This window comes from Zosterops lateralis (genome assembly GCF_965231275.1).
Source record: "Zosterops lateralis genome assembly, chromosome: 3".
Taxonomy (NCBI): Eukaryota; Metazoa; Chordata; class Aves; order Passeriformes; family Zosteropidae; genus Zosterops; species Zosterops lateralis.
The window spans coordinates 47,977,753-48,000,152 of NC_139764.1; the positions used below are offsets into that span (position 1 = coordinate 47,977,753).

General features: G+C 38.0%; 1 protein-coding gene across 2 annotated transcripts in view; it reads right to left on the minus strand.

Moving 5' to 3' along the window:
• Positions 1 to 21,645, minus strand: part of GRM1 (glutamate metabotropic receptor 1) — a gene marked incomplete at both ends in the record, with an annotated part of 172,946 nt that extends 151,301 nt beyond the window's left edge. Inside the window, one exon of one of the 2 annotated variants that reach the window (XM_083857233.1) lies at positions 20,931 to 21,645. In XM_083857233.1, coding sequence (XP_083713359.1) covers positions 20,931 to 21,630 — 700 coding nt within the window. The remainder of the gene's footprint in view (positions 1 to 20,930) is intronic. The other variant, XM_083857234.1, reaches the window with a different exon arrangement.
• Positions 21,646 to 22,400: the final 755 nt, after the last annotated feature.

Sequence of the window (22,400 nt, forward strand, 5' to 3'; positions counted from 1 at the left end):
AACAACAAACTTCAAAATTATCAACAGAATTTGTATTAACTTAGACTGAATTGGCTAGACTTTTCTGTAGTCCTCCCTCCTACATAACAACAATTGGGTTTTCGTATTTTATGCGTACAAGATCTTGTGTCTAAGATTAGCTTTTCCTCAAAAACATATCTCACATTTCTATGGTATTTCCAAATGAACTGCAGTCTTATCCTATACATCTGTCCAGGTTTTAATATAATCAGAAAAGCATATGGTTATGCATATTAACATACTATGAGGAGACGTGTTAGGCAGACCTCAGTTTTCAGCTTTGATAACTTGACTATTTATAAGCTGTTGGAAAGCATGTTAAATGACAGAGTGAGGACAAAAAACTACTGTTTTGAGGATGCAGATTTGCCTTATTGAATCAGGGGTTACGTACATATACAAGTACAAAAACAGAAGAAGGAGTTGGAGTTGGGGGTTATATTTCTGACAATTTTAAAAATGCAGAGGGAAGCAAAAGGATAAAGGTTGTGTAAGTTTGGAGATTTTAATAAATATAAGTAGCATTTGTCTTCTCACTTTTGCCTCTCTTGGTTCCAACATTCCTCTGTCTGTTCCTTGGGTGCCTGTTGCCTGTACAGATACAAAGGGACTTAATTTCCAGCAGATACAGCAGTACAGAAGAGCCATGTTTAAAAACCCAAAGGCATAGTTGACAAAATCCATTCACAGGTTTTTGGGAATCTGAGAGATAAACCAATTATCTTTTGAGATTAATTAAAAGAACCCTCACTGTACAGAGTGGAAAAATCTAAGAACATTATAAGAAAACTCCAGAAATTGTTACTGAACTCTGGAAAACCATCAAATACATCTATCTTATTTATGAGTCAAAGAGCCAAGGCAAGATTACCAAAGAATGAGAAAAGATAAACGGCCCTGCAAAAAGCTTCTGAAGTCTGCTAAAGGTCATCAAGATTTATCTAAAAATTAAAATCATTCATTTTTCTGACCCCTGTGTGGGCCATTCACTTAAAAGTTGGACTCAATCCTTGTGGGTGCCTTCCAGCTCTGTGAATATTCTGTGATTCTGTGAAAAGGCTTTACTCTATAACAATAATAAAAGCTGATGACTATTGGCATAGTATTTTTGCATAAGGATTTCCATTTTTACTTCAGTAGTTTGTCTGCCCTAATCTTAGGTTAGCACTTTCTGAGAAATTTCAAGCTCTTATTAAATTGAAAACAAACATTTCCATGGTGCTCCTTTAAAAAAAGTCTAAATTTATCTGGACTGAATATCTATTGATTTGATTTTTCAAAAACAGAGGCTTAAGCAAAGGACTGCTGAAAAAAAAAGAGGGTTTCAGGGTTATACAATGCCTCTGAGAATTCTCACAGTATAGAAAGAAAGCATTTCCAAACTGTCTTATAGCATGTTCCTTAGCTAACAAAGTCGCATATCAAACTAATAAGACATGCTAAAAACAAAACGAAGAGATTAGAGAGGAAATAAAACAGGATCTGATAAAAAATGTAAATCACCAGACTCTGTTAGGGGTAAGTTTAACTTCTTATTTAAAGAGGATACTTAAAGACAGTACTTTTAATGCATCATCTGACACTTTACTGCAATTATTTAACAAAGGAAAACAGGCAAAGTTTATTTACCTAATTAACATACAGGAATCTTCTGAAATAATTTATTGCCTTGCAGTTTGCAGCCAAAGGAACTGTATCTGATTATCCTTTTTTTGTCCTCTCTTTTCACCAAGATTTTTTTCATTATTCAGTTGTGAGGGAAAAGCAAACACTCTCAGAAAGACAACTGAGTAGTAACTAGGTTCTCAGTGGTGCTGGGACCAGTTTTGGTGGCACACTCCAAATACATCTGCCTGGGGAGAATCACCTCTCTTCATGTAAGCCTTAATCGACCTCTGAAGCAGTACAGCGGTCTGGCAGCTTTGTGCCTGTACTGCTTGCTAACATAGTTGTGGTTGATGCTTTCCTTGTAACCACTTTCACTCAGTGAGCATTAGAGAAGCCTCATTATAACATCTAAAGAAAAGCTCAGGAACAGCAGGGGCTTTATCTGGACTAAAATCCTGGTGAAATGAGTTTCCCTTGGCACTTCTCAGTCAAAGATTAGAGTTTATCTCAATTACCAGCAAACAATCAAGAGTAAAAACTATATCTGAAAAACCTCTGCAATATCTTGTCAGAACACTCAGTATCAGCCTTGCTTTCAACCCTACACCCCAAAGAGAGATGTAACTGAAGCTTTATAGAAAAGTGACTTGTAAGAGTTCCCCCCACAGCACTTGATCTTCTGTTAAGTCTCATCAGCAGTTATAATAATCTTTGCATTTCCAATGAAAAAAATCCAACCTGAGACAGAAAAGGTCGGTAAAAACAACATACTTAATATTTATCACACATATTGCCTGGGAATAGAGGCTATGAGACAGTTTTCCTTGACAATATTAATCAGACTACTTACTTCATTTTTCTTACAGTCTAAGAAGCTAATGATTTTGCTGTTTTTGTAAGTACGTCTGCCTATAAAAAAAAAGTATTGATGATCAAAGATAAATGGATTTAAGACAAAAGAAATCCAAATCTGAAATATCTGTTACATTGATATCATAATACTAGGATGAAAAAATGAAACACCACTTCCTGAATTGTATCCACTTAAGTCACATTTTGTTATAGATCTCAGTTCTGTCAGAATATCATCTGTCAAAATGAATTAGTGCAAAATTTAATACTTTACTTTTAACAAAGAATAAGATTGTAATGGAATTTCAATTTTCCTTCATCCTCTTGTTAGCACTTGATAAATGCACTCTCACAAGCACTGCTGCTCATCTGACATGATGCCTGCAATCTTAATGTAACAAATCTGAAGAAAATGCAAAGGCAGAAAGCTTTCTTGTTTTCTTAACATTTCTTGAGATCTCTGCAAACTCTTTTTTTCTTGACAACTTAATTTGAATGGATTAGTAGGGGCTTTTTCTCCCCTCCTAAGCAATGTTTTATTCTGAGTGGGTATTCATATTAATAGAGGTTGATGAACATAAAACAAAATGTCAATTAAAAACATCTGAAGCACTTCTGTATGTTCATGTATGTTTACAGAGCAAGAGACAGATGAGCTGGTTTTGTCTCCTATCAATGGGGTCCCATGAAGTTGGCTTTTTTACCACAAATGACATTTTTTTCTTTCTTTTCTCATAGTTATGTCAGAACACTACACTTGAAATAGACACTTCCCCTGAGAAAACTGCTGTGCTTACCATCCTCGAGAAACAAAATACCGTTGCTTCTTCAATGCAAAACCCAAGTGCAGGCACAACTAAAGACACAACAATGACTCAAGTGGCCAAATGTTGACTGGGCAATCTTTGTGAGCAACATCATTAGAGACTTTCCATCTTCTGAATACACAGCACCACCAGCCATCTGCTACACAGGGAGCTCTGTAACTGGAGCTGACTCAAATTTAGTCAAAGGCATTATTAGATGGCAGAAGGGGCCCTGGGATTTAGGGACAGGTGAAAGCTTTGGGGCAGCAAGTTGGTTGCTCCTGGCAGATCCTGAAATATGGATCCTAAAACTGGGCAGCAGAGCAGGGCCTTCCTCTGCCTCTCCTCTCCCAGTAACCCCTTCCAGCCATTTTCTTTGCTTAGATCTGAACTGGCTTTCCTCTTACAGAAAAAATGAAATTATGCCATTTGGTAGGTGATATTGCAGTCCAAAAGGTGAGAGCTTTAGAAAAGTAAGCTTTCAGGAACCCAGGAACTTTAGAAAAGAAAGAAAAAAAGGGACAATGATAATGTGTCAGTGCTAGAAGGGATTCTGCAGAACAGAAAAAAAATCTTTTAATAATTTTTTATTTTCTGTATTTTGGGAAAGAGACAGATAACGTATACATACCAGAAAATGGTGATGGTGTTGATGGGGATGATGAATGGCAATGTCCCTTCCCAGCTCAGAAGGAAATCAAGTGGCAGCTCCAAAAGGCAGGCATTTTTAAATGGATGTGTGCAGATAACTTCTGACAGAAGTTGCTGATGAGCGCCTGGACTACTAGAAACTATTTTCAATAGCTGTTGGAAGTTGTGAAGTGCCAGAGGTCTGCAACAAAGGCAGTGTTGTGCAGTATTTAAAAGGATAAGTGAGTTAACCTGAGTACTTACAGGTCTGTCAGCCTGACATCCATTTTGGACAAAATAATGGATTATTTTGTCAGCTGACATGGAATTTTTGTACCAAAAAAATTAAGGGAATAGGGCAATGTAAAGGGTTGCCAACCATTATGTGGATGTGGAAACTAGGTGTTTCCACTTCAGTTATCCAAATCATCTCTTATAACTGAATTCATAATCTTGGTTATCAAAAGTAATATAGTCAATGCAATGCTATTCAATTTCCGCAGGACATCTACTTTCATTTTGTGTGACGTTTTGGCTATGAACCTGGAATGATAAGAATCAGTACTGCAGACATAAAGTAGATTAAAGTCTGGCTGGTAGGTTTCAACATACACTTGCAGTAAAGGAACACTAATTGATTTTGTTTCTCTTTATTGTGTCCCATAAGGATGTGTCCTTAGATTTTACAAGTTAACATTAATCAATGACCTGGAAAAACAAAAATACAAAAGCATTACCAATAACATTTGCAAATGACAGAAAGATTGGGAGACATATTTCCAGTGCAGCCTGATCTAGGTTAATCAGTAAACTGGACATAGACAAAGAAATATGCTGTTAAATACACATATAAATTTAATCTTTTAGGAACTAAATATGCTGCATATGTGGGATCTTGGAGTCCATCATGGGATGCAATTACTGACTCAATAAATGGAGTAAATAAGCACTAAAAGTAATGCTGTGGCTAAAAAACCAATAGAATTGGGGTTTAATTATCTAAGTAAGTGTGGTACTGTAGTAATAGTACCACTTAACTATTTCACAGTATTGCAACTATTTCTGCACTGATATCCAGCATTACAAGATAATGGGAAAATGGTGCAATCTCAAAGAGGAGCCATCAAGATCATGAAAGACAGGAAGATGTGACTTCAAGTGAGCTACACAAGGCTCTAAGCCTTTCATCTGAGCCTCCTTCTCAGATCAAAAACAAATAAACAAACAAACAAACTCCAAAGCACCATCCAAAAGTAAAGCATTAAGCAGCTTTTAATTGTAGAAGGAATTAAATTCTAGAACAACATTTCAAGAGAACCGTTGATATTAAGGAACTTACCAGGCTGGATTTCAAAGTGGGTTAAGTGCACGCATGCAATTATACAGTGTAACAAATCCTTGAAGAAAATGTTTGGAATTGTGTGATTTTTAAGTTGAACTTTGTATTGGGAAACTTCTCCTCAAGTGGTTCTAAGGCTAGAACTCTGTCTCTACTCTATATTCCTAAAATATGTCTCCTATTTCAAAGCAGTTGAAGTTCTCATAAGACTACAACTTCTACAAAACTTGGAAACATCTTTAATAAATGGAGAAATTTTCAAACAGAGGTGTATGAAATGTCATTTATCTGTAATATATTTCTGTATCTCATCAGTAGAGCTGGTCACACAGGTATACAGGCTACTTAAGCACAAAGCATGCAACATAGGAATTGTCCATAAGAGTGCTCTAGGCTGTAAATCAAGATTAAATAATTTTACACTTCTAAGTCCTTGAGTGGCTAGAGTTTGAAATGCTAATGCCATTATCTCTAAGGTATTGTGAAAGTTTCAGTGTGATTACAAACTCAAAGAGGCCTCTGCAGACATAAAAGTTCAAATAAAGCAGTTCAGCATTTAGAGCACTCATCAGACAAGTGGGCAATATAGCTTCGATTTCAACACGAGAAAATAAGAAAATATATCTTTCACATAGGAGAGTGGCTTAATCCCTGAATAAGTTGTTTCTTGAGCTAGACTCTACTAGATCTGGCTGCAATGGAGTGAACTTTCCTTATACCAGCCTGTATGGGGCTGTGTTTTGGATTTGCAGCTATTTGGATTCACTCTTTTTCCATCTATTTTCTCTCCTTGTCCCCTTGGTACAAAGCAGGGAGGAGTGAGAAAGCAGCTGTGTGGGGTGGTTGACCACTAGTCAGGGTCAACCCTCCACTTGGAGAAACAAACACAGAAATATTTCTTGGAAAATACAGCAGTGTCACATTTGACAGTAACGCTTCAAAAAATAGTATTCTTGTCTTCTCAGGGAAAAGTTGTTTCAGAACCTCTTCAGTTAGTGTGATCAGTGAGAGAACACTTATAATAAGAACCCATAAGGACCTCATGTGTCCTTCCTTGGCTCTTAAGAGTGCTCACTTAAGAAAATATTCTTAATTTTGAAATTAATGTTGAATGATTTTTCATAATTTTGAAATTATTCCAGTTGTCTGAAACACTTTTCCATAAAAAAATACATGAATTAATCACTTATGTCTGTAGCCAAGGTAAAGGTAAAACATTTCTTGTTTTGTTTTTTCTCTTCGTTTAACTGGGACACATATTTAGATCCCTCTTTTCTACTTTTCTACTCCTCATTGGCAGTGAGCAGAACTTCTTGCTACACACAGAACTTAAATGCTCTGAGTAAAATCAAAATTGCAGAAATTAAGGGTAAAGAATCTGTGCTTGCAGGTGTGCTCCACCCATTCCCTCTTTTTATTAAAATGCATGCTTTTGCCGATTGGTGTGCCTGACTACAGTATAGAGAACACCCTTTTCCCTTTATTCTAAGTAACATTGGACTTTGTCACCATGAAGATCATTAGTATCAGCATAAAATTTCCCTGAGACTGAAATTCAGATATACATTACCATGGAGCAATTCCTTATAGAGATTTACACTTTTAGAATGTATCCCTGAAATTTTTCTACACAAAAATAAGGCAAACTGAAGAAATATTTTTTTCTATTTGTAAGATGTACAGACTTTCCCTCAGATTCCATGTTTTATAGCCCTCTTTCCTCATATATATTTACATTTTGCTTATATGTACATGTATATTTGCCTTGAAATTGTATAATAATTAAAACCAAACTTCCTACAGAAATCAGTGGCAAATCTTCAATGGACATCAATGAAATCAAATTGAAAGTTAATCTTATTCTTATTTTAAAATAATTTAGGAAAAAACATCCATTTATGATCTAATTGTAATGACTACAAAGTTTTTTCAAATTCTTTGCCTGTCTAAAAACTAAGCTTGCAGGTCAGCTCAGGCATTTGGTTTTCTCCAGTCTAAAGAAAATGCACTTGCTATTGACAGAGGGCATGATCATGCATTCTGTATCATTTAGAGATGCTTATGCCTAATTTTCCAAACTCCAAAAATCTGGTGGATTATGTTAAAACATGAAAAGGACAGCACTGAAGATGAGTGATTTTGCAGCACTTGTGTGCTTTTCCATAAGGCAGTACCTTGTGAAAGCAATGAAAAGTCAACCGAGGTTTTTAGAGACTGCTCTCAGTATCAATAGAGATTCTGAGATCCAGGACTGGGAGAGGGAGTTGTAGGAAAGACTAGAAGGCAAGATACAGAACGGTACTGGTTATGGTTATTATAGGATGAGATGATGAGACCTGGAGTCAGAGGCAGAGACAGGTAGAAGATTCCTATAGGATATTTTCCATTTTTCTAAGGCGCTGATTCAGTAAAAGCAAATGATTCAACAAAAATCCTATCATATCCACAAATTTCCCCCCAAAACAAGGCAGTGCCTTTTCATGGTAGTTTCCAGTTGTCTTCTGCATGCTGCTGTTTGAAAAAGAAACCTGCCTACTAAGAAATTAAGCACAGATAGTGCTTGTTCTAAATATGATCTATATCTTTTTTTTTTTTTAATTTCTGTTCCACAAAACACTGTGTGTTCCAAATTTTAGATTAGCATTTTTTAGAGGGTAGACAATTTAAGATAGCATCCCTGGGAGTTAAAGTTTGTAGAAATATAAGAAACCTGGCAACACCATAAAAGCCAATAGCCTTTTACATCAGAAGTCTTTGTGTGACAGACACACAGAAGTAGTTTCTTTCTTCTTCTGCTTTGAGTGTTATTTTCCTGAATATATTATGATAAAAGCACTGCCTAAACTTGAGAATTTAAGAACATACAAATTAGCACTTTAAGATTATTCATTATAAAAGAGAGAGGAAAAAAATCCAGGTGACATTTACCATAGTGTAATCCAGCATAGCAAATGAGTAATTAGGGCAAAACACACAAAATACTTAGAAATAAATCATAGTTTTCACATGGGTAAATACAATTAATTTTTAACACTCAGTTACCTGCCTGCTTACCTTGATCTTCTATTCATAAAATTAGAAATAATTAGACATTAGAAAGCAAACCTAAGCAGTTTTTCAGTTATTTCAGCAGTCCACTCTAAATTAAGAAAGACAGCAGCAACTAACTTTACCTGTCACTTCAAAACAGCACATCCAAAATCCTGCCCTTTTTCTCCAGTGGTTTGCAGCCTGTCTTTATTTAACCCACTCATCAATTTTCATAATCCCTTGATATGCACAGTTCTAGGGCTCTTTTGTTTCCCCCTAGACTAACCCACTACAGAGTCCCTTAAAAGGCTCATAAGTGTCTGCTTTATCAGTAAAAGGCCTTTCTTTAATGTGAGATAAGCAAACCCAGCCTCATCTTGTAGGCACTGGGCACTGTTGTGATGCCATCTACCCCCAGAAACTGTGTTGTATAAGTGTGTGGTTAGTTCTTGCCCTCCATAATCCAAGTGCTTAAAGATAGCATTCACTTGCCATTTCAGATCAAGCAAGAGCATTCTGTACCTTACAAGATCATCACATAGCATCACCATGGCTAAATTTCAGTCAATAGCTCCTATTGACTTCATTAAAGTTAAACCATAGCTCTGAATACAGATGTTTTACCAGAACTTTGAAGACAATTTTATTATTCATATGTGCTCAGGATATGAACTATAAAAAGCAGTTATGTGACTCTGGATATTTGTGGTACCAGTGCATTCCTGTTTCTCACTTCACAGACAACAACACATCTATGACAAAGGTGGGATGCATTATTTCACATATATTTGGACTCAATAGAAAAATCAGAAGTAGATGTGACAAGGACAAAGGATTTTACAAACATGGCTATACTCTGTTGTCTTGTAAAAGGACATTAAGATGTTCATTGCATGAAGGGATTCTGTTATAACATGTTGTCTGAGATCTGAAACAACCAGAAAATATTGATGTCCATATGATGTCTGTTGAAATTAAAATAGATTATCAGAAATTCAGCACTGAATTTATTTCTAGAAAATCTGCTGGGTAAAAATGTTAATTAACCTAGCTATCAAGTTCTTGTTTTCTGTCCAAGTGTTTTTTTTAATTCATTTACTTTGCATGGGCTGTCATATGAATTAAATCATTTTAGGTACAAAGCAGTACTCTAATTAGTGAGACCACTGGAAAATGTCACTGCATCTTTTTAGAACACTTGCTTCAGTCACAGGGGCCAACATCTATGTCACCTATGTCATCTAAGTAGGAGAATAAATGAAGTACAAATTCCACATGAAAAGGGAAATCTCCCCCAAGCAAACAAAACCAGTAGGAACTGGGGTTCTGTAGTCTAAGGGCGAAATGCATTACAGGCACTAACTGCTGATGAGAGGGCAAATACTGACTTTAAATACTGCATGTAAACTGAAACAGTGGGCTGAATTTGACTGATAGGATTAATTTGTCCTGACTTTGTCTTCCTCTACAATAAGTATCCACAGCACAGGATACTTTGGATGGTCCTAGGCAGCTGAATAATCAAAATATTAAGCTACTTTTTCATAAAACATTTTTCTTGTCTCCTAACATAATCAAAACTATTCACAAATTAATAAGATTTAATGACAAAAGAATTGCCAGCTCTTATTATCTGACCACTACCACCTATCAAATTCCAGCCCATACATTTGCTCCAGATCCAGCTGTGCTGCGTCCAGTGAGACTCATTTCAAATAAAACTGTTCTGGAATATCTGCAGCTAATTTTGATTACAAAACATCAAAAGGCTGAACTTTCCTCAGTCATTTATCTCAGTGATTAATCACCAGAACAAGTTAAAACATTGGTCTTTTTTCTAATTGGAATTTGTTGGCTTGCCAGCAGCCAGGGCTTTGTTTGCATTTAACTGTTAGGATGCAGAGCCCTGTGGTTCCCAGCAGCTTTGTTTGCTTGGAGGAAATGAAGCATTTTTCACACATAAAACTGAATCTCCTTTTGCAAACCAGACAGATTAAGCTGGTTTGGATTCCTGCTGTTAAGCACTTTTTTCCAGCCCTCAAATAATTCAGGGTTTTATCCTTATCTCTTTTCAATATTTTAATATTGATTTTTAAAAGTTGACAACAGAACTGAAGAAATTCCAAAATTAAAAGCAATAATTCTTAGATTGAGGTGAAGTTCCCACTTTCTCAAGGATGACACTAGCTTTTGAGTTGGGAATTTTTTTATATACAGTTGCTCTATAATCATAAAGTGTATTAGGACTTCTTTCAAGGACACAATTCTCCTACATAAGCTGCACTTGATGGTCACCCTTTACTTGCTGAGATCAGTGTGCTGAGTTTGAATTTATGGAACATCTGTTTTTCTGACATTGCACAGGGCTTTTTTAAGAAAAATATTCTGTAATTCTGATTCAGTGCCTGAAAAGAAATGTAAGATACTTGATCTGCTCTTTCAATCTGTAACTTCCAAGTTTGCATTTTCATCAGGGAATAAAATCAGGTTTATTTGAGAAGATCTATTCTTCATAGTGTCACACTGATTGGTTTTAATTTAATTACAATTTTTTGTCAGCTGAAGTCTGCATCACCATCTTACTATTATTCTGGGGATTTCTGTCTTGGTAGCCAGAGCTGTCTGGCATAGCTCATTTGTCTTTTGTGTTTGGATTTTTGGCATAACTCAATACTGTCCATTTTTTGGCTGTCCTATAATATATTGAAATCCATATTTGTTGACTCATTCAACTTCACAGCATCAGTTTTGCACATCACTATCTCAATGCCACTTTTACTACATCCTTATCCTACCCTTCTTCTGGATGCCAACATTGAAGGACATGACTAGAGCATGGTTAGGGGCATATGTTTAATAGAGTATTTTTATCTTTTTCTGAGTTTGGTGATAAATTCATAAGGAACTCCTGGAGAACCTTCCAGTCATAACATAATTTCCAGGTTGGCACTATGGGGGAAAGGGAAGGAATTCTGCCTCTAGGTGACACACACTGGCACCATGTCACTTAATACACCCAGACTGAGCTGTCAGATGTCGGTGTCCTGGTCTAACTTGACAGTGGACAAAGAATGATTTGAAGTTGTTCAGGCATCCACCTGAATGAGGAAGGTTAAGTCTATTTGACAGGAAATGCAGTGACACCTGAGAGCTACAATTGTAATGCCTTGAGGGTAGAAGGGAACCAGAAAGGACTAAGTGACACCCAGTCTGTCAGGGCTGCTGTCAGGGCTGCCATCTGGCTCATTCCCTCTTCTCAAAATCTTCAACACTTTTGTTCCAGTGGAGCAGCTGTCCCAGCTCAGCACTTTGTTCATATAGCTGATAGCTGCAGAGTTTTTAATCCAATGCTGAATGGATTTTTCCTCCCAGGAAATATGGCCTGGAAAACAAGGGCATCCTCCAAAATGCTGTCAGCCTGCTACTGTAACCTTTTCTGAATAGTCCTGTAGGATTGGATTTTTACTTTCCAGTCTCTCAAATACCATTTTCCAGTGCTCACAACACAGCAGTTCTTAACAGTGCTACCAATATTCAGTTTCACATATTTGCTGTTTTGGCAGGAGACTGAGATCTACTCACGTGGAACTTGCAGTTAGGGAAATATATTCTCATTAGGAGGATCACCAATTTCAATATCCAACATGAACTTCTACATGTCAAATTTCCATTTGCTGAAGCCTTTCCACAACACTACATTGGTAAGAAAGGCTTATATACAAGCTTCAAAGGTTTTCTCACTTCCTGACAATTAATTGCAAATTTGACTTTTATATTCCACTCCACCTAGGAAAAGATATTCAATGTTCAATGAAGCCTGGCCAAACATTTTAAGAGAGTATTTATGAACACTTATTCAGATTCCCAATAGCTGTAATTTCAGCAATATTCACGTCTGGTTTCCCAGGATGAGTTTGGTTTGAATAAATGTCTGGGAAATTACTAGTTTGTACAAACCCATCTGTATCCGCAGATGAATAAGGATGAATGTTGCTAGTGAAACAACTGCATTTAAGAAAATGAAGGTTTGTTTGTTCCTCAAACGTTTTGCAAAGAGAAGCAAGTGTTAAATTCACTGGAGTACTTGAATGGGAAGAACTAGATTCACCCTCCTTCTAGTTGGAAGGGAAAAGTTATGTAACTGAATATCCTCTAATATCTATGCAAATCCGACAAACATAGTTTTGTTTTTGCACAATTTTGCACTACTTCCAATTAACTGTGGCATACACCTAGATGTGGTATTCACAGTCCCTGCAGATTTTTATGGTTTTCTGCATATTGACAGCTCAATGACTTGAAAAGACAATATCTGATGGCTGTGCTGAGCTCCATTTGGGATCCACTGGACTCAACAGAGGGCCACCAATTAACTTCAATGAACATTTGACAGGAGCCTTATTGCTACACTTGCTTTCTGCATCAGCATGGGACATGACCTTCTCTGCTTTGCCTACCAGAACTGCCAAATGTCCATGCTTAAAATATTACTGTCAAATTTTCAAGATACTTATAAATCATTGATGGCTGTTAACATAATTCAAATATCCTTTAAGAAATTCATTTGTTTATAAAAATATTCAAGAGAGATTATGAGTGAAAATTGTTTGAACAAAGGACCACAATTCTACAGAACAAACAATATGACTTGTCAGTAAAATGAAGTATCTGTCACACTGGTTTTTGATAGACACAAGCCACTTGGACAGTGGCTCAGCAGAAGAGGAAAGAGCTTGTCATGCACAGCACCCATGTCACAAAATGTTATTAAGACACTCTGGCTCTGTAGGTAGGTTGGGTAATGGAAAATGAAGGCAAATCTTACATACTGTATATTGATTTCTTTTTCATGTGTTTCATGTGTTACTCATTTGCTCATTGAACTCACAAAGGAAGAAACAACTCTTGATTTAGTCTTAAGCCACATACAAATTGTTAAGATCTAACTGTTAAAAAAGTAGTCTGCAATTGTGACTATACTTTAGTGATATTTGGACAGAAAAAAGCTGCATGTAAAATTAAAAAAAAAATCAGTAAAAGTAAAATTAAATTCAAAGCAAAATAAATGACATCAAAATGAGACAGCTAATCCTAATTTCAAGGACATTAAAAGGAGTAGCCAAAAGAGTGAAATATGAACAAATTCCATGAAGGCTGGTCAGGAATACGAGAGGCTGAGAGCAAAAGATTCAAAAGGATCAAAAAAGCTGGCATGACAAAGCAAAAAAGTAAATTTCATAATGCTATTAAAATAAACAAAACAAAATAAATATAAATAAATACTTTGAAAAGTCGAAGTTTTGTCCTAATGAGAGAAAGAAAACAGAGTATACTTTGAAAATTGAAATATAAAACCACAAAACACAAGATGGAACAATTTTGAGACACAAAGGATAGAATCTAATAACCCACCATTCTTCAAATATTCAAGAAATGGGAAACTAGCCTGATATTCAATGATAACCAAATATATAAAGAGAGCACTCAGGGAAGATTAAACCACAACAGAAAAATTAATTCTATGAGTCTGCACTGTCTGTGAAGGCAAATAGGATAGATCTCACACAATGGTCATTCCTTATGTAGGATAGAAATGAACCAGTGTCTCTGAGTGTCAAAAGAATATATTTTAGAACAAATCCAAATTCATAAGGTGAACTTCCAAGACCAGCTAATTTTCTATTGTGGCATGTTAACGCCAGGTGCAGGGGCCTTAGCACAAAAAAAAAAAAAAAAAAGAAGTAAAGTAGAAAAAAAATTTATATTTCCATGTATCAGTTTTCATTTTTAACTGAATTTATGGAGAGTAGAGAGGCATAGAGGGTAATCCAGTGAACAACAGACATGATATTTCTGCAGACTTCAGATATTTCTTCACAAAGCTAATTGGTAGGAACAACAACAAAACAGTGTTATGCTTCAAATAAATAAATATGCCATATCAAGGAAAAATTAACATAACTTTCCAAAAAGATAAAACACTCACATATCTCAGAAGCTAATTAGACTTCTTTTTTGGAGCAGGTAACCATATGAGTAATACAATCACTATAGAGTACTTAGGACTTAAGAAAGCTTTTGATGAGTTCTCTTATTAAAGTCTCTGACAGAAATAGAGGTAATACAGGATATAACAGAAAGTCCTGGATTGATAATAGGCTAACAGATAGGAACCAAAGTGTAGCAAATAAAATTTGTATTAATAAACTAAGGGTAACACATGAGGAAAACCCTGTGTTTAATGGCCCCTGAAGTAAGCCTTACCATTTTAGAAGATTTTGTGGTAATTTCAAGGTATTTTCTGACAACATCCATTCAGTGCAATGGCAGTAATCAAAAAATTAATGGATGACTGGAAGTTTATCAGAAAAGGTCTGAGCACAATACCGAAATTGTTACCTTGCAAGGGGGTTTAACCATGGTGTAGCCCCACCCTGAACACTGAATGTAGCTCTGCTTGCCCACATTTCATATTGGATTTAGAAGTACAAAATAATGATTAACAAATCATTAACAAATTATGGATTTAAAAATTAACAAATTTCGAATTAACAAATGATGAATAGTTTTGCATGAACTTCTGAAGGTAATGCAGTTATCAGAGAACAGTTTTAAGGAAACATTTCTTCACACATGATACAATTAATTTATAAGATTGAGGGAGAACTTCTTTCCTGTGTTAATGAGCACTGGAACAGGCTGACCAAAAAGATTATGGAATGTCCTTCTCAGGAGATATACAAAAGCCAACTGAGACAAAATCCTGAGTAACATGCTTCAGTGGACCCCACTTGAGCAGGGAGGCTGGATTAGATGACCTCCAGTGGTCTGTCACAACCTTAACCATTCTGTGGTTCTGTAATACTCTAGAGACCAAAGTATAAATGATACAAAATGAGACTGGACAAACTCCTAAAGGAAACATTCATTGGTGGCTGCTAGCCCTAGGACTTTGGAACTTGCAACAAACTGGAACTGTGGAAATATGCTCTATCCTACTCTTGTTCCTGTTCATATTCAGCCTCTCTCTCAACAGCCAACTTTCTGCTGGCAAACTAGATTTAGAAATTGTTCTTTAAGATGTATATTGATAGTAATAATAATGTTTGAGAAAACACTATTGAAAAATTAGACTGCAAACCTGAGCTGGTTACCCACTGGATGGCATTTGTCCCTTGCATGCCTCTCCCCTGGTGATAACCCTTAGCATTCCTTAGATACCCACAGGTGAAAGGACACTTTCTTTAGGTGAAATCATGTCCAATCAATTCCTGGCCCTCCTGTTCACACTGCAGGCCCACGTGTTAATTACTGCCATCTGTGACAGTGGCTTGTGCAGCAAGCACTGCTGCCACCCAGAAGATAAACTGAAATCCCTGTATTGCTTTGCCTGGGTCCCAGAGCCACAGTTAGTAACGGCTTTGATCAGCATTTTTCTGGGCTGCATGTGGCAGGTGCAATGCTTCTGGTCTCTCACTACAGTTACCAGCTCACTGATGTATCAGGCCACTAAAGAATCTTTCCCAGTGGGTGACACTGCTTCAGTTATATGATTTTACTCCACGTAGTTTTTTGTTTTCTGTCTTAAGAAACCTCAGTGCAAGCACCTCCATGTTAGTTTCAAAGGTATATTTTCACACAGTGTTTTGAGAAAGCTAGGGTCATTTAACATTTTTTAAAGTCTTCAGTGAGACAAGAAACCTGCAGGAGTTAACAAAGATTGTAGGTCATAAAAATTTGATAGCAAGGACATAATGTATAAAAAAATAAAGCACAAATGAAGGCATTGTGCTGACTGATAAATATGAACTCTAGCAGTATTGCTGAGAAGGCAGGCACAGGAGTTCGATGAACCTTTTGAGCTGATACAACTCATGCAGCTGCCAGTTTTGTAGTTGAAAAGCTATATTATTTGTGAATTTAGGAGTAATGCAAAGCAATACTTTTTCAAGAAGGATTTTCTCTTGATTTCTACAGTCTTTGCCGACAACCATAATTTTTTCCAATGTAATCTATGAAAATTATTCTCCCATCACCTTATATATACATTATTAATACAGTTAATGGGATCCATCCAATGTAGGGATACTTGTTTTGAAACTAATTTCTGTTTCCCTTGCAATATAAGACTTTCCTTTTTTTCCTGTCACAAAGACTCTGAAGATAGGTAATGAAGCAAGTTAAACACAGAAACAATTAGATTGAAATATGCATTTATGAACACACATCTCAGCACAATTCATACCACGACATGACCTTAACCTTTAAGACCATTTTTGTAATTGTTGGTATCTATAGAAACATTTGTACACTCCTAAATTTCAAATATTTGAACTGGAATTCCTTATTCTGTTGCCTGACAATAATTTTATCAAAAAGTATTAATCACTGAGTGACACCATAGAATTAATAATAGAACATTGTTAGAAACACCTTTGAGAAAATAAGTACAATTTTATGAAAATCATTCCTTTGAGCTATTTGATCAATATAGCCTGACTTATCTTTAAACAGAAGTATTATCTTTCAGCATATCTAAAGCTACTTTAGTAGGTTCTACTGAATAAATTTATTTCTTGTGAAATTTACAATAAAGTGCAGGACTTGCTCCTTTGCATCCTCTTTCCAACATAAATATAACCATGTTTATGAGTCTCCTTTACGATGGATAGCGTGCAGCAATCAGGTTACCAAAAATCATTGTGAAGATAATATACTTACCATCTACTTTGATCTGAAAGTCTTTACAGTTGTGCCATCTGCTTCATCATAGTTCATTTTAAGCCTTATACTCAAGAAAAAGGAACAGCCTGGCAAACAAATCTGACAGAATTTAATCAAGACCAGAAACATCTCACTGTTCTCTAAAATTAATTTCTAACCAGCCCAAATTTGGTGCAATTATCTTAATCATTTCATTTCCAAAGTTGCTTCTGCAAAGTCTGCATGTTAATCTGTTGGAATGGAAATCTCATTTATAAAGGAGTATTTGTACAATAAAGTGTAACCATGGTCCATAAATGGCAACCAGCATTCAAATGAATGCTTACATACATTTTATAAGGCTGACAGGTAGGCAATGATGGAAATGAAATCCAGGTACAGTCGCTAACTATTTCTATTTGCTTATTCGGAAGTCAGGTATTTAGAAGTTGAGGTGATAAAAGGACTATTTACACCATCATCTCTCCTGCTCTGTGCACAAGAGGAACAGCTAAAAGTGAGGGATTTGATGGAGACTTCATGCTGATCACTAGCCAGGGTGCAGGTGTCTTGTGGGTTTTGGAAGTCAGTGTAACCTACAGCAACCTCATAACCATTCTACATTTTCTGGTGGCAACCCCATTAATTTCTCTGTCTTCAGCATGAAAGCAGCACAGCAGTGGTGCTTGCTATCTCTTGTCTTGTTCCAGAGGCAGCCCAGAGGCTCTTCTCCAGGCAAGGAAGAAAGTGTTCCCTTATAACTCTTCACAGTGTTACCAAATCACCAGTGGCTGCCTGGTCTAAGTAGAGAAGAATACCTGACTCTGAGGTTATCTGGCTAAAGACCAGAATATCTCACTTGGAAAGTTACCCTTAGCAAGTGTTGCTCCTTCTGCCCTTATCACACTAAGGATTGTGTCCAATTGAACCCATGTGCTTTTTGATGCCTTTGATTTCCACAGGAAGCTTTGGCTCAAAGTTAAGCATCCACTTATGTGCATTTCAAGATAAGAATGACTTTCAAGCCTCAAATCTGAGATGTGGACATGTCCAGAACTCCAACACAGAATTATCTTTGAAGAAAACTTAAAAAAAAAAAAATAGCCTTGAAAATGCTTTGCAAATACTATGTGGTCATACAGCCTTACACTGACAGATGCACAGATTTGTTACAGCATTTAAAGACACTTGCCCACTCTGACAAAAAATTAACTCTTATGATGGGCAACTATGCTCAACTGGAATACAAAATAAAATAACCAGACACACTAATCCTTTCTTTCTTCTTTAATGTGGATGTTTATGTGTCAATTTTAATCTAAAAGGAGCAATGTGCTATGTGGACCTCTGAAAACAGATTTTATTGACTGACTGAGAATTTTTTACCCAGGTAATAAATCACTGTGTAAAAAACCCCAAAAAGTCTGGCACATCTCCATGCACCTTCATGTACCAGAGTGTCGAGATTGAGTGTAGTTAAAAGTCATCATCACTGATTAATTATCATATTGACACACAAGGAATAAACTTCCATGTCAAATGCAAACTACTTAAACACATCATCCTGTATGGATGACTTCTTTTCATTCATTCTCATGGCACATGTGGGCTTCATGTTAAGAAACTTGGGCAACAAATGGTGTGGTATTTATTTCTGATTATCTTTAAATCTATGATTGTGTACTCAGGTGTTGGTTTGGGTATTCAGCCAACTTCAGTTAGGCTGCAGGAGCAGAGGAAGGGTAAGCAGAGGAGTTGGATGGTTCAGGCTGGGAATGGCTTATCTCTCTGGGCAGCTTCCATGACCCTGCCCTGGGTCAGTGAGGACTGAGGAGCATGGCTCGCTGACACAGTGCAGCTCAGTGGTCTCACTGCATCCTCTTGTGGCTGGGCGCCTACAAGAGCTGAGCATTGTCTATCCCCATGAGAACCAGAGGTCAAGTAGGAAAGAAGCAGCTTTTCTGCTCTGGAAAGGGGGTCAAATTGGATCTGGAGCACCTGGATGGGGAAGGAATTAACTTCTTCACAGTATCAACCTGTGCATTTCCTAGAAACACGCCCCTTCCTCATAGTCCCTGGTAAAGACATTCTCCAAACAGTGATACCCTAGAATTCCTCCCAGCACATTTTGCAGCCCACCCACCATAAAGACAGTGTAGAGGCCTATGAGTAATTCTGGAGGAGGAAAGTTTCTGACTACGCTTTATGCCCGTATTTCCTAACATAGCATGGATGGAGCAGCTCTGCTCACACAGACTATTATTCAGAGTGGTTTTGTGTTGTCTGTGAAGAATGATTTCACCTTTAACAAAACAGTGAATGCATGGGATTTGAAACAACAGAAATGCAACCATTTACACCAATTTTCATGAATTCTAATTTCACTTTAAATAGAAGGGAAAAAAGCCTTCGGAATCTTCCCAACAGCAATTGGGTTGGGGTCAATAATTTGTCTTTCTGGAAAGCAGTGCAAAAGTTGAAGCTTGTTACATAAGTGATATTTTTGGCTTGAATTTAACAATAAAACACAGACACAGATTACCAATAAAAAAGAAAATCTGAATCTCAAACTGCATGATCTGTAAAATTATTGTGACCTTTCCTAAGAAGAGTGTTGACCTGTGGTCTACCCCTATTTTCAAAAGTATCACTTCAGAAGTCTAAAAATATCTTGCAACAATTATTTTTCATCAGCCAGTAACATTCATAAAAATAGGTATCTAAATAAAATTTCTCACAAAAAAAAAGACTCAAGTTGCTGCTTATAACGATCTGTTTTAAAATGAAACTTCAGAAGGTATTGTCTTTTCCAGAGGAGGTAAGGTCCACTAATGTTAACAGGAGTGGGTCAGAAAGACAGCCAGTCCCTTAAGGTAACTCCTCAGGCACAGTGAGTGAGCAGAGCACCCCAGAGTGCCTTGAAGGGAGAGACAGCTATTTAGAGCAACAAAGAATTTACCCCTTTCGTGTTTATTTGTCATCCTGGCCTTCCACAGGATCTAATCATATCTGTCAACAATAAAGAATCTTAATAGCTCATGTTGGAGTCTTGCTAGCAGCTCATTTTCTCATCTTAACAGGGTATAAATGAACTGCAAATGTCAGGTCATTGCTTCATGCTCTCACTTGTCCCCCAGCCCCCTCAAACTGCAGAATTTTCTGGTTGTGGTGTCTAGAGCAATCCAGTTCCCTTCTAAATGTTGTAAATACAGAACTCTTCCTGGAGATTCTTTTATTTTTTTCATCACAGTATATATTCTTACCTCATTTTACTTAGTCATCTCTGTGAGAATGAAAGGTATGGAGTCAGCTCAGTAAGCACAGGGAATCATAAATCAAATCCATACGAAATATACACTCAGATAAACAGAAGAGTTGCAAAGCTATGGCAATAATGTGGTCAGATTTGCACTTTTATACTTAGAAATCCCATTTTGAAGACCACAACTGGACTACAGCAATATCACAATAATATCACAAGAGTTTATTTTTTATCAAATGCAATTACTACTGCAATTTATGTTGGTCCATCTAACCTGGCTATAAACCAATGTCTCCTCTTTAAAACAACCTTGCTATTGCTATTTTTCTTTTGATATTTAAGATTAAGAAGACCTGTTGACTATGAACAGATGATGCAGAGTGATAGGTTTGACTATTGGTCAAGATGCATGCAAGCTGCATGAGCCTCTACCTGCCCTTTCCCACGGCACCTGCCTTTGCAGGGGCTACCTGGACAGGGGAGGGATTTTCAGCTTTCTTTCCTCTCTGTTTGCAGACCCAGGAAATCAATTCACACGCAGCAAAGCCAGCAGCTAATCCTGGAGTCCCTGCCAAGCCCTCATTCCGTTTTGTCCAACTCCTCGCCACGGTAGGGACCGAATACACCATCCCCATGGACTCACCAACCCCACGGACCTGCGGGGCTGCCCCATACCCACCTTCCGTGTGCACGGCAGAGACGTAGGTCCAGTTGTAGCGCTTGACGATGTCAAGCATGGCCCTGGCCTGCAGCGTGTCAGAGGGGACCACCCTGAGGAAGTACTTGTACAGCGTTTTGTCACTCAGGTCGATGCTGGTGGCGGAATAAGCGATCTGGGGGATGTCGAAGAGCTGGAGCAGATTTTGGACTTGGATGGCAACTGAGCTGGAGCCAGGGCCGATGACCCCCGCGATGGGCTTTTTCACTCTGCTCTGGGGCTGGGTCTGTGAGTCGGAAATGCAGCGGGTGCCTCCGTCCCTGTCATCCCTGATGGAGATGAGAGAGTCCCGTATGAACTCGATGCTCTGCTCCAGGGCCACGGAGGAGTGCCAGCAGGAGTCTCGGATCTCGCTGCCCAGGGTGATGTTCGGTAGCAGGACCGGGTCCGCGTTAATTTTATCCAAAGTGTGAAACATGGCTTCGACTCTCTGGATGCCGTATTGCTCCCGGATTTCCCCACACTTCCTCTCGGGCACTTTCTCGGCTGGCGGCTGGTGATGGACAGAGAAGAGGGCCCCGATGATGACATCCCCGTCCGTCCGAGCCACCGAGCGTTGTGAGGACGCTGCAGACAGAAGAACCTTCCGACCAGCACTCCTGGGCAGCACGTCCATCTCCAGGAGCAGAGCAGGGAAAAAGACCAGCAGCACACCAATCATTTTGTTGCACGATGTCATCCAGACCCAGGTTACGAATTTCATGGGCTCCCCTTGCCTGCACATGGTTTAAGGACATGTAGGAAATGGCATCTGCTTCTCCCTGACGACGGCCAGGTTGCTCCGAGTACCATCACAGCAAAGCCTCACAGCATCACTCTTGAGGGTGCCAAGACAGCCGTCATCCTAGTGACTTTTAACCTGGTGGCACAGAAAAAGGGGATAAAACGGGCTAACCAGAAAGCTGATGTCAAATCTGAGGTCCATAAAGCAACCCCGCACAGCTGGAGATGACTGCTTTCTCAATAGCCCAGGGCAATTTGCTTCGATAAGCCTCTCAACAAGAAGTTTCAAGAGGGATTAAATCATGTATTTATTTGCCTTGATACACGATCAGGCGTACTCACATATGTTGAGTTTCTACAATCCTTTTTGTGTCTGCTTTTCAAGCCCAGGTGGCCACTTCCCGCCTGTCCAGCAAGCACACACACCCCCTCTGTCCCCGGGAAGTTTTAAAAGTTTCAGGAGGCAGGCAGCTGGCAGGAGAAGAGCCCTAGCCTGGCCCCAGCGACCCCAGCCCTGAAAGCAGAGTGACAAGCACTTCTTCCTTTGCCTTCTGATTACCTGAAGGCATCTTTCTCAGTTTAGACATTTCCTTTCTCCATCCATAACGTGAGTAAAAAGAGAAAGTGAGTGATCTGCCCTGCCAGCCACGGGAAATGTCATTTAAAGGTCAGCGAAGGGAGGAAGAAAGGAGGCACTCTACACTTTAG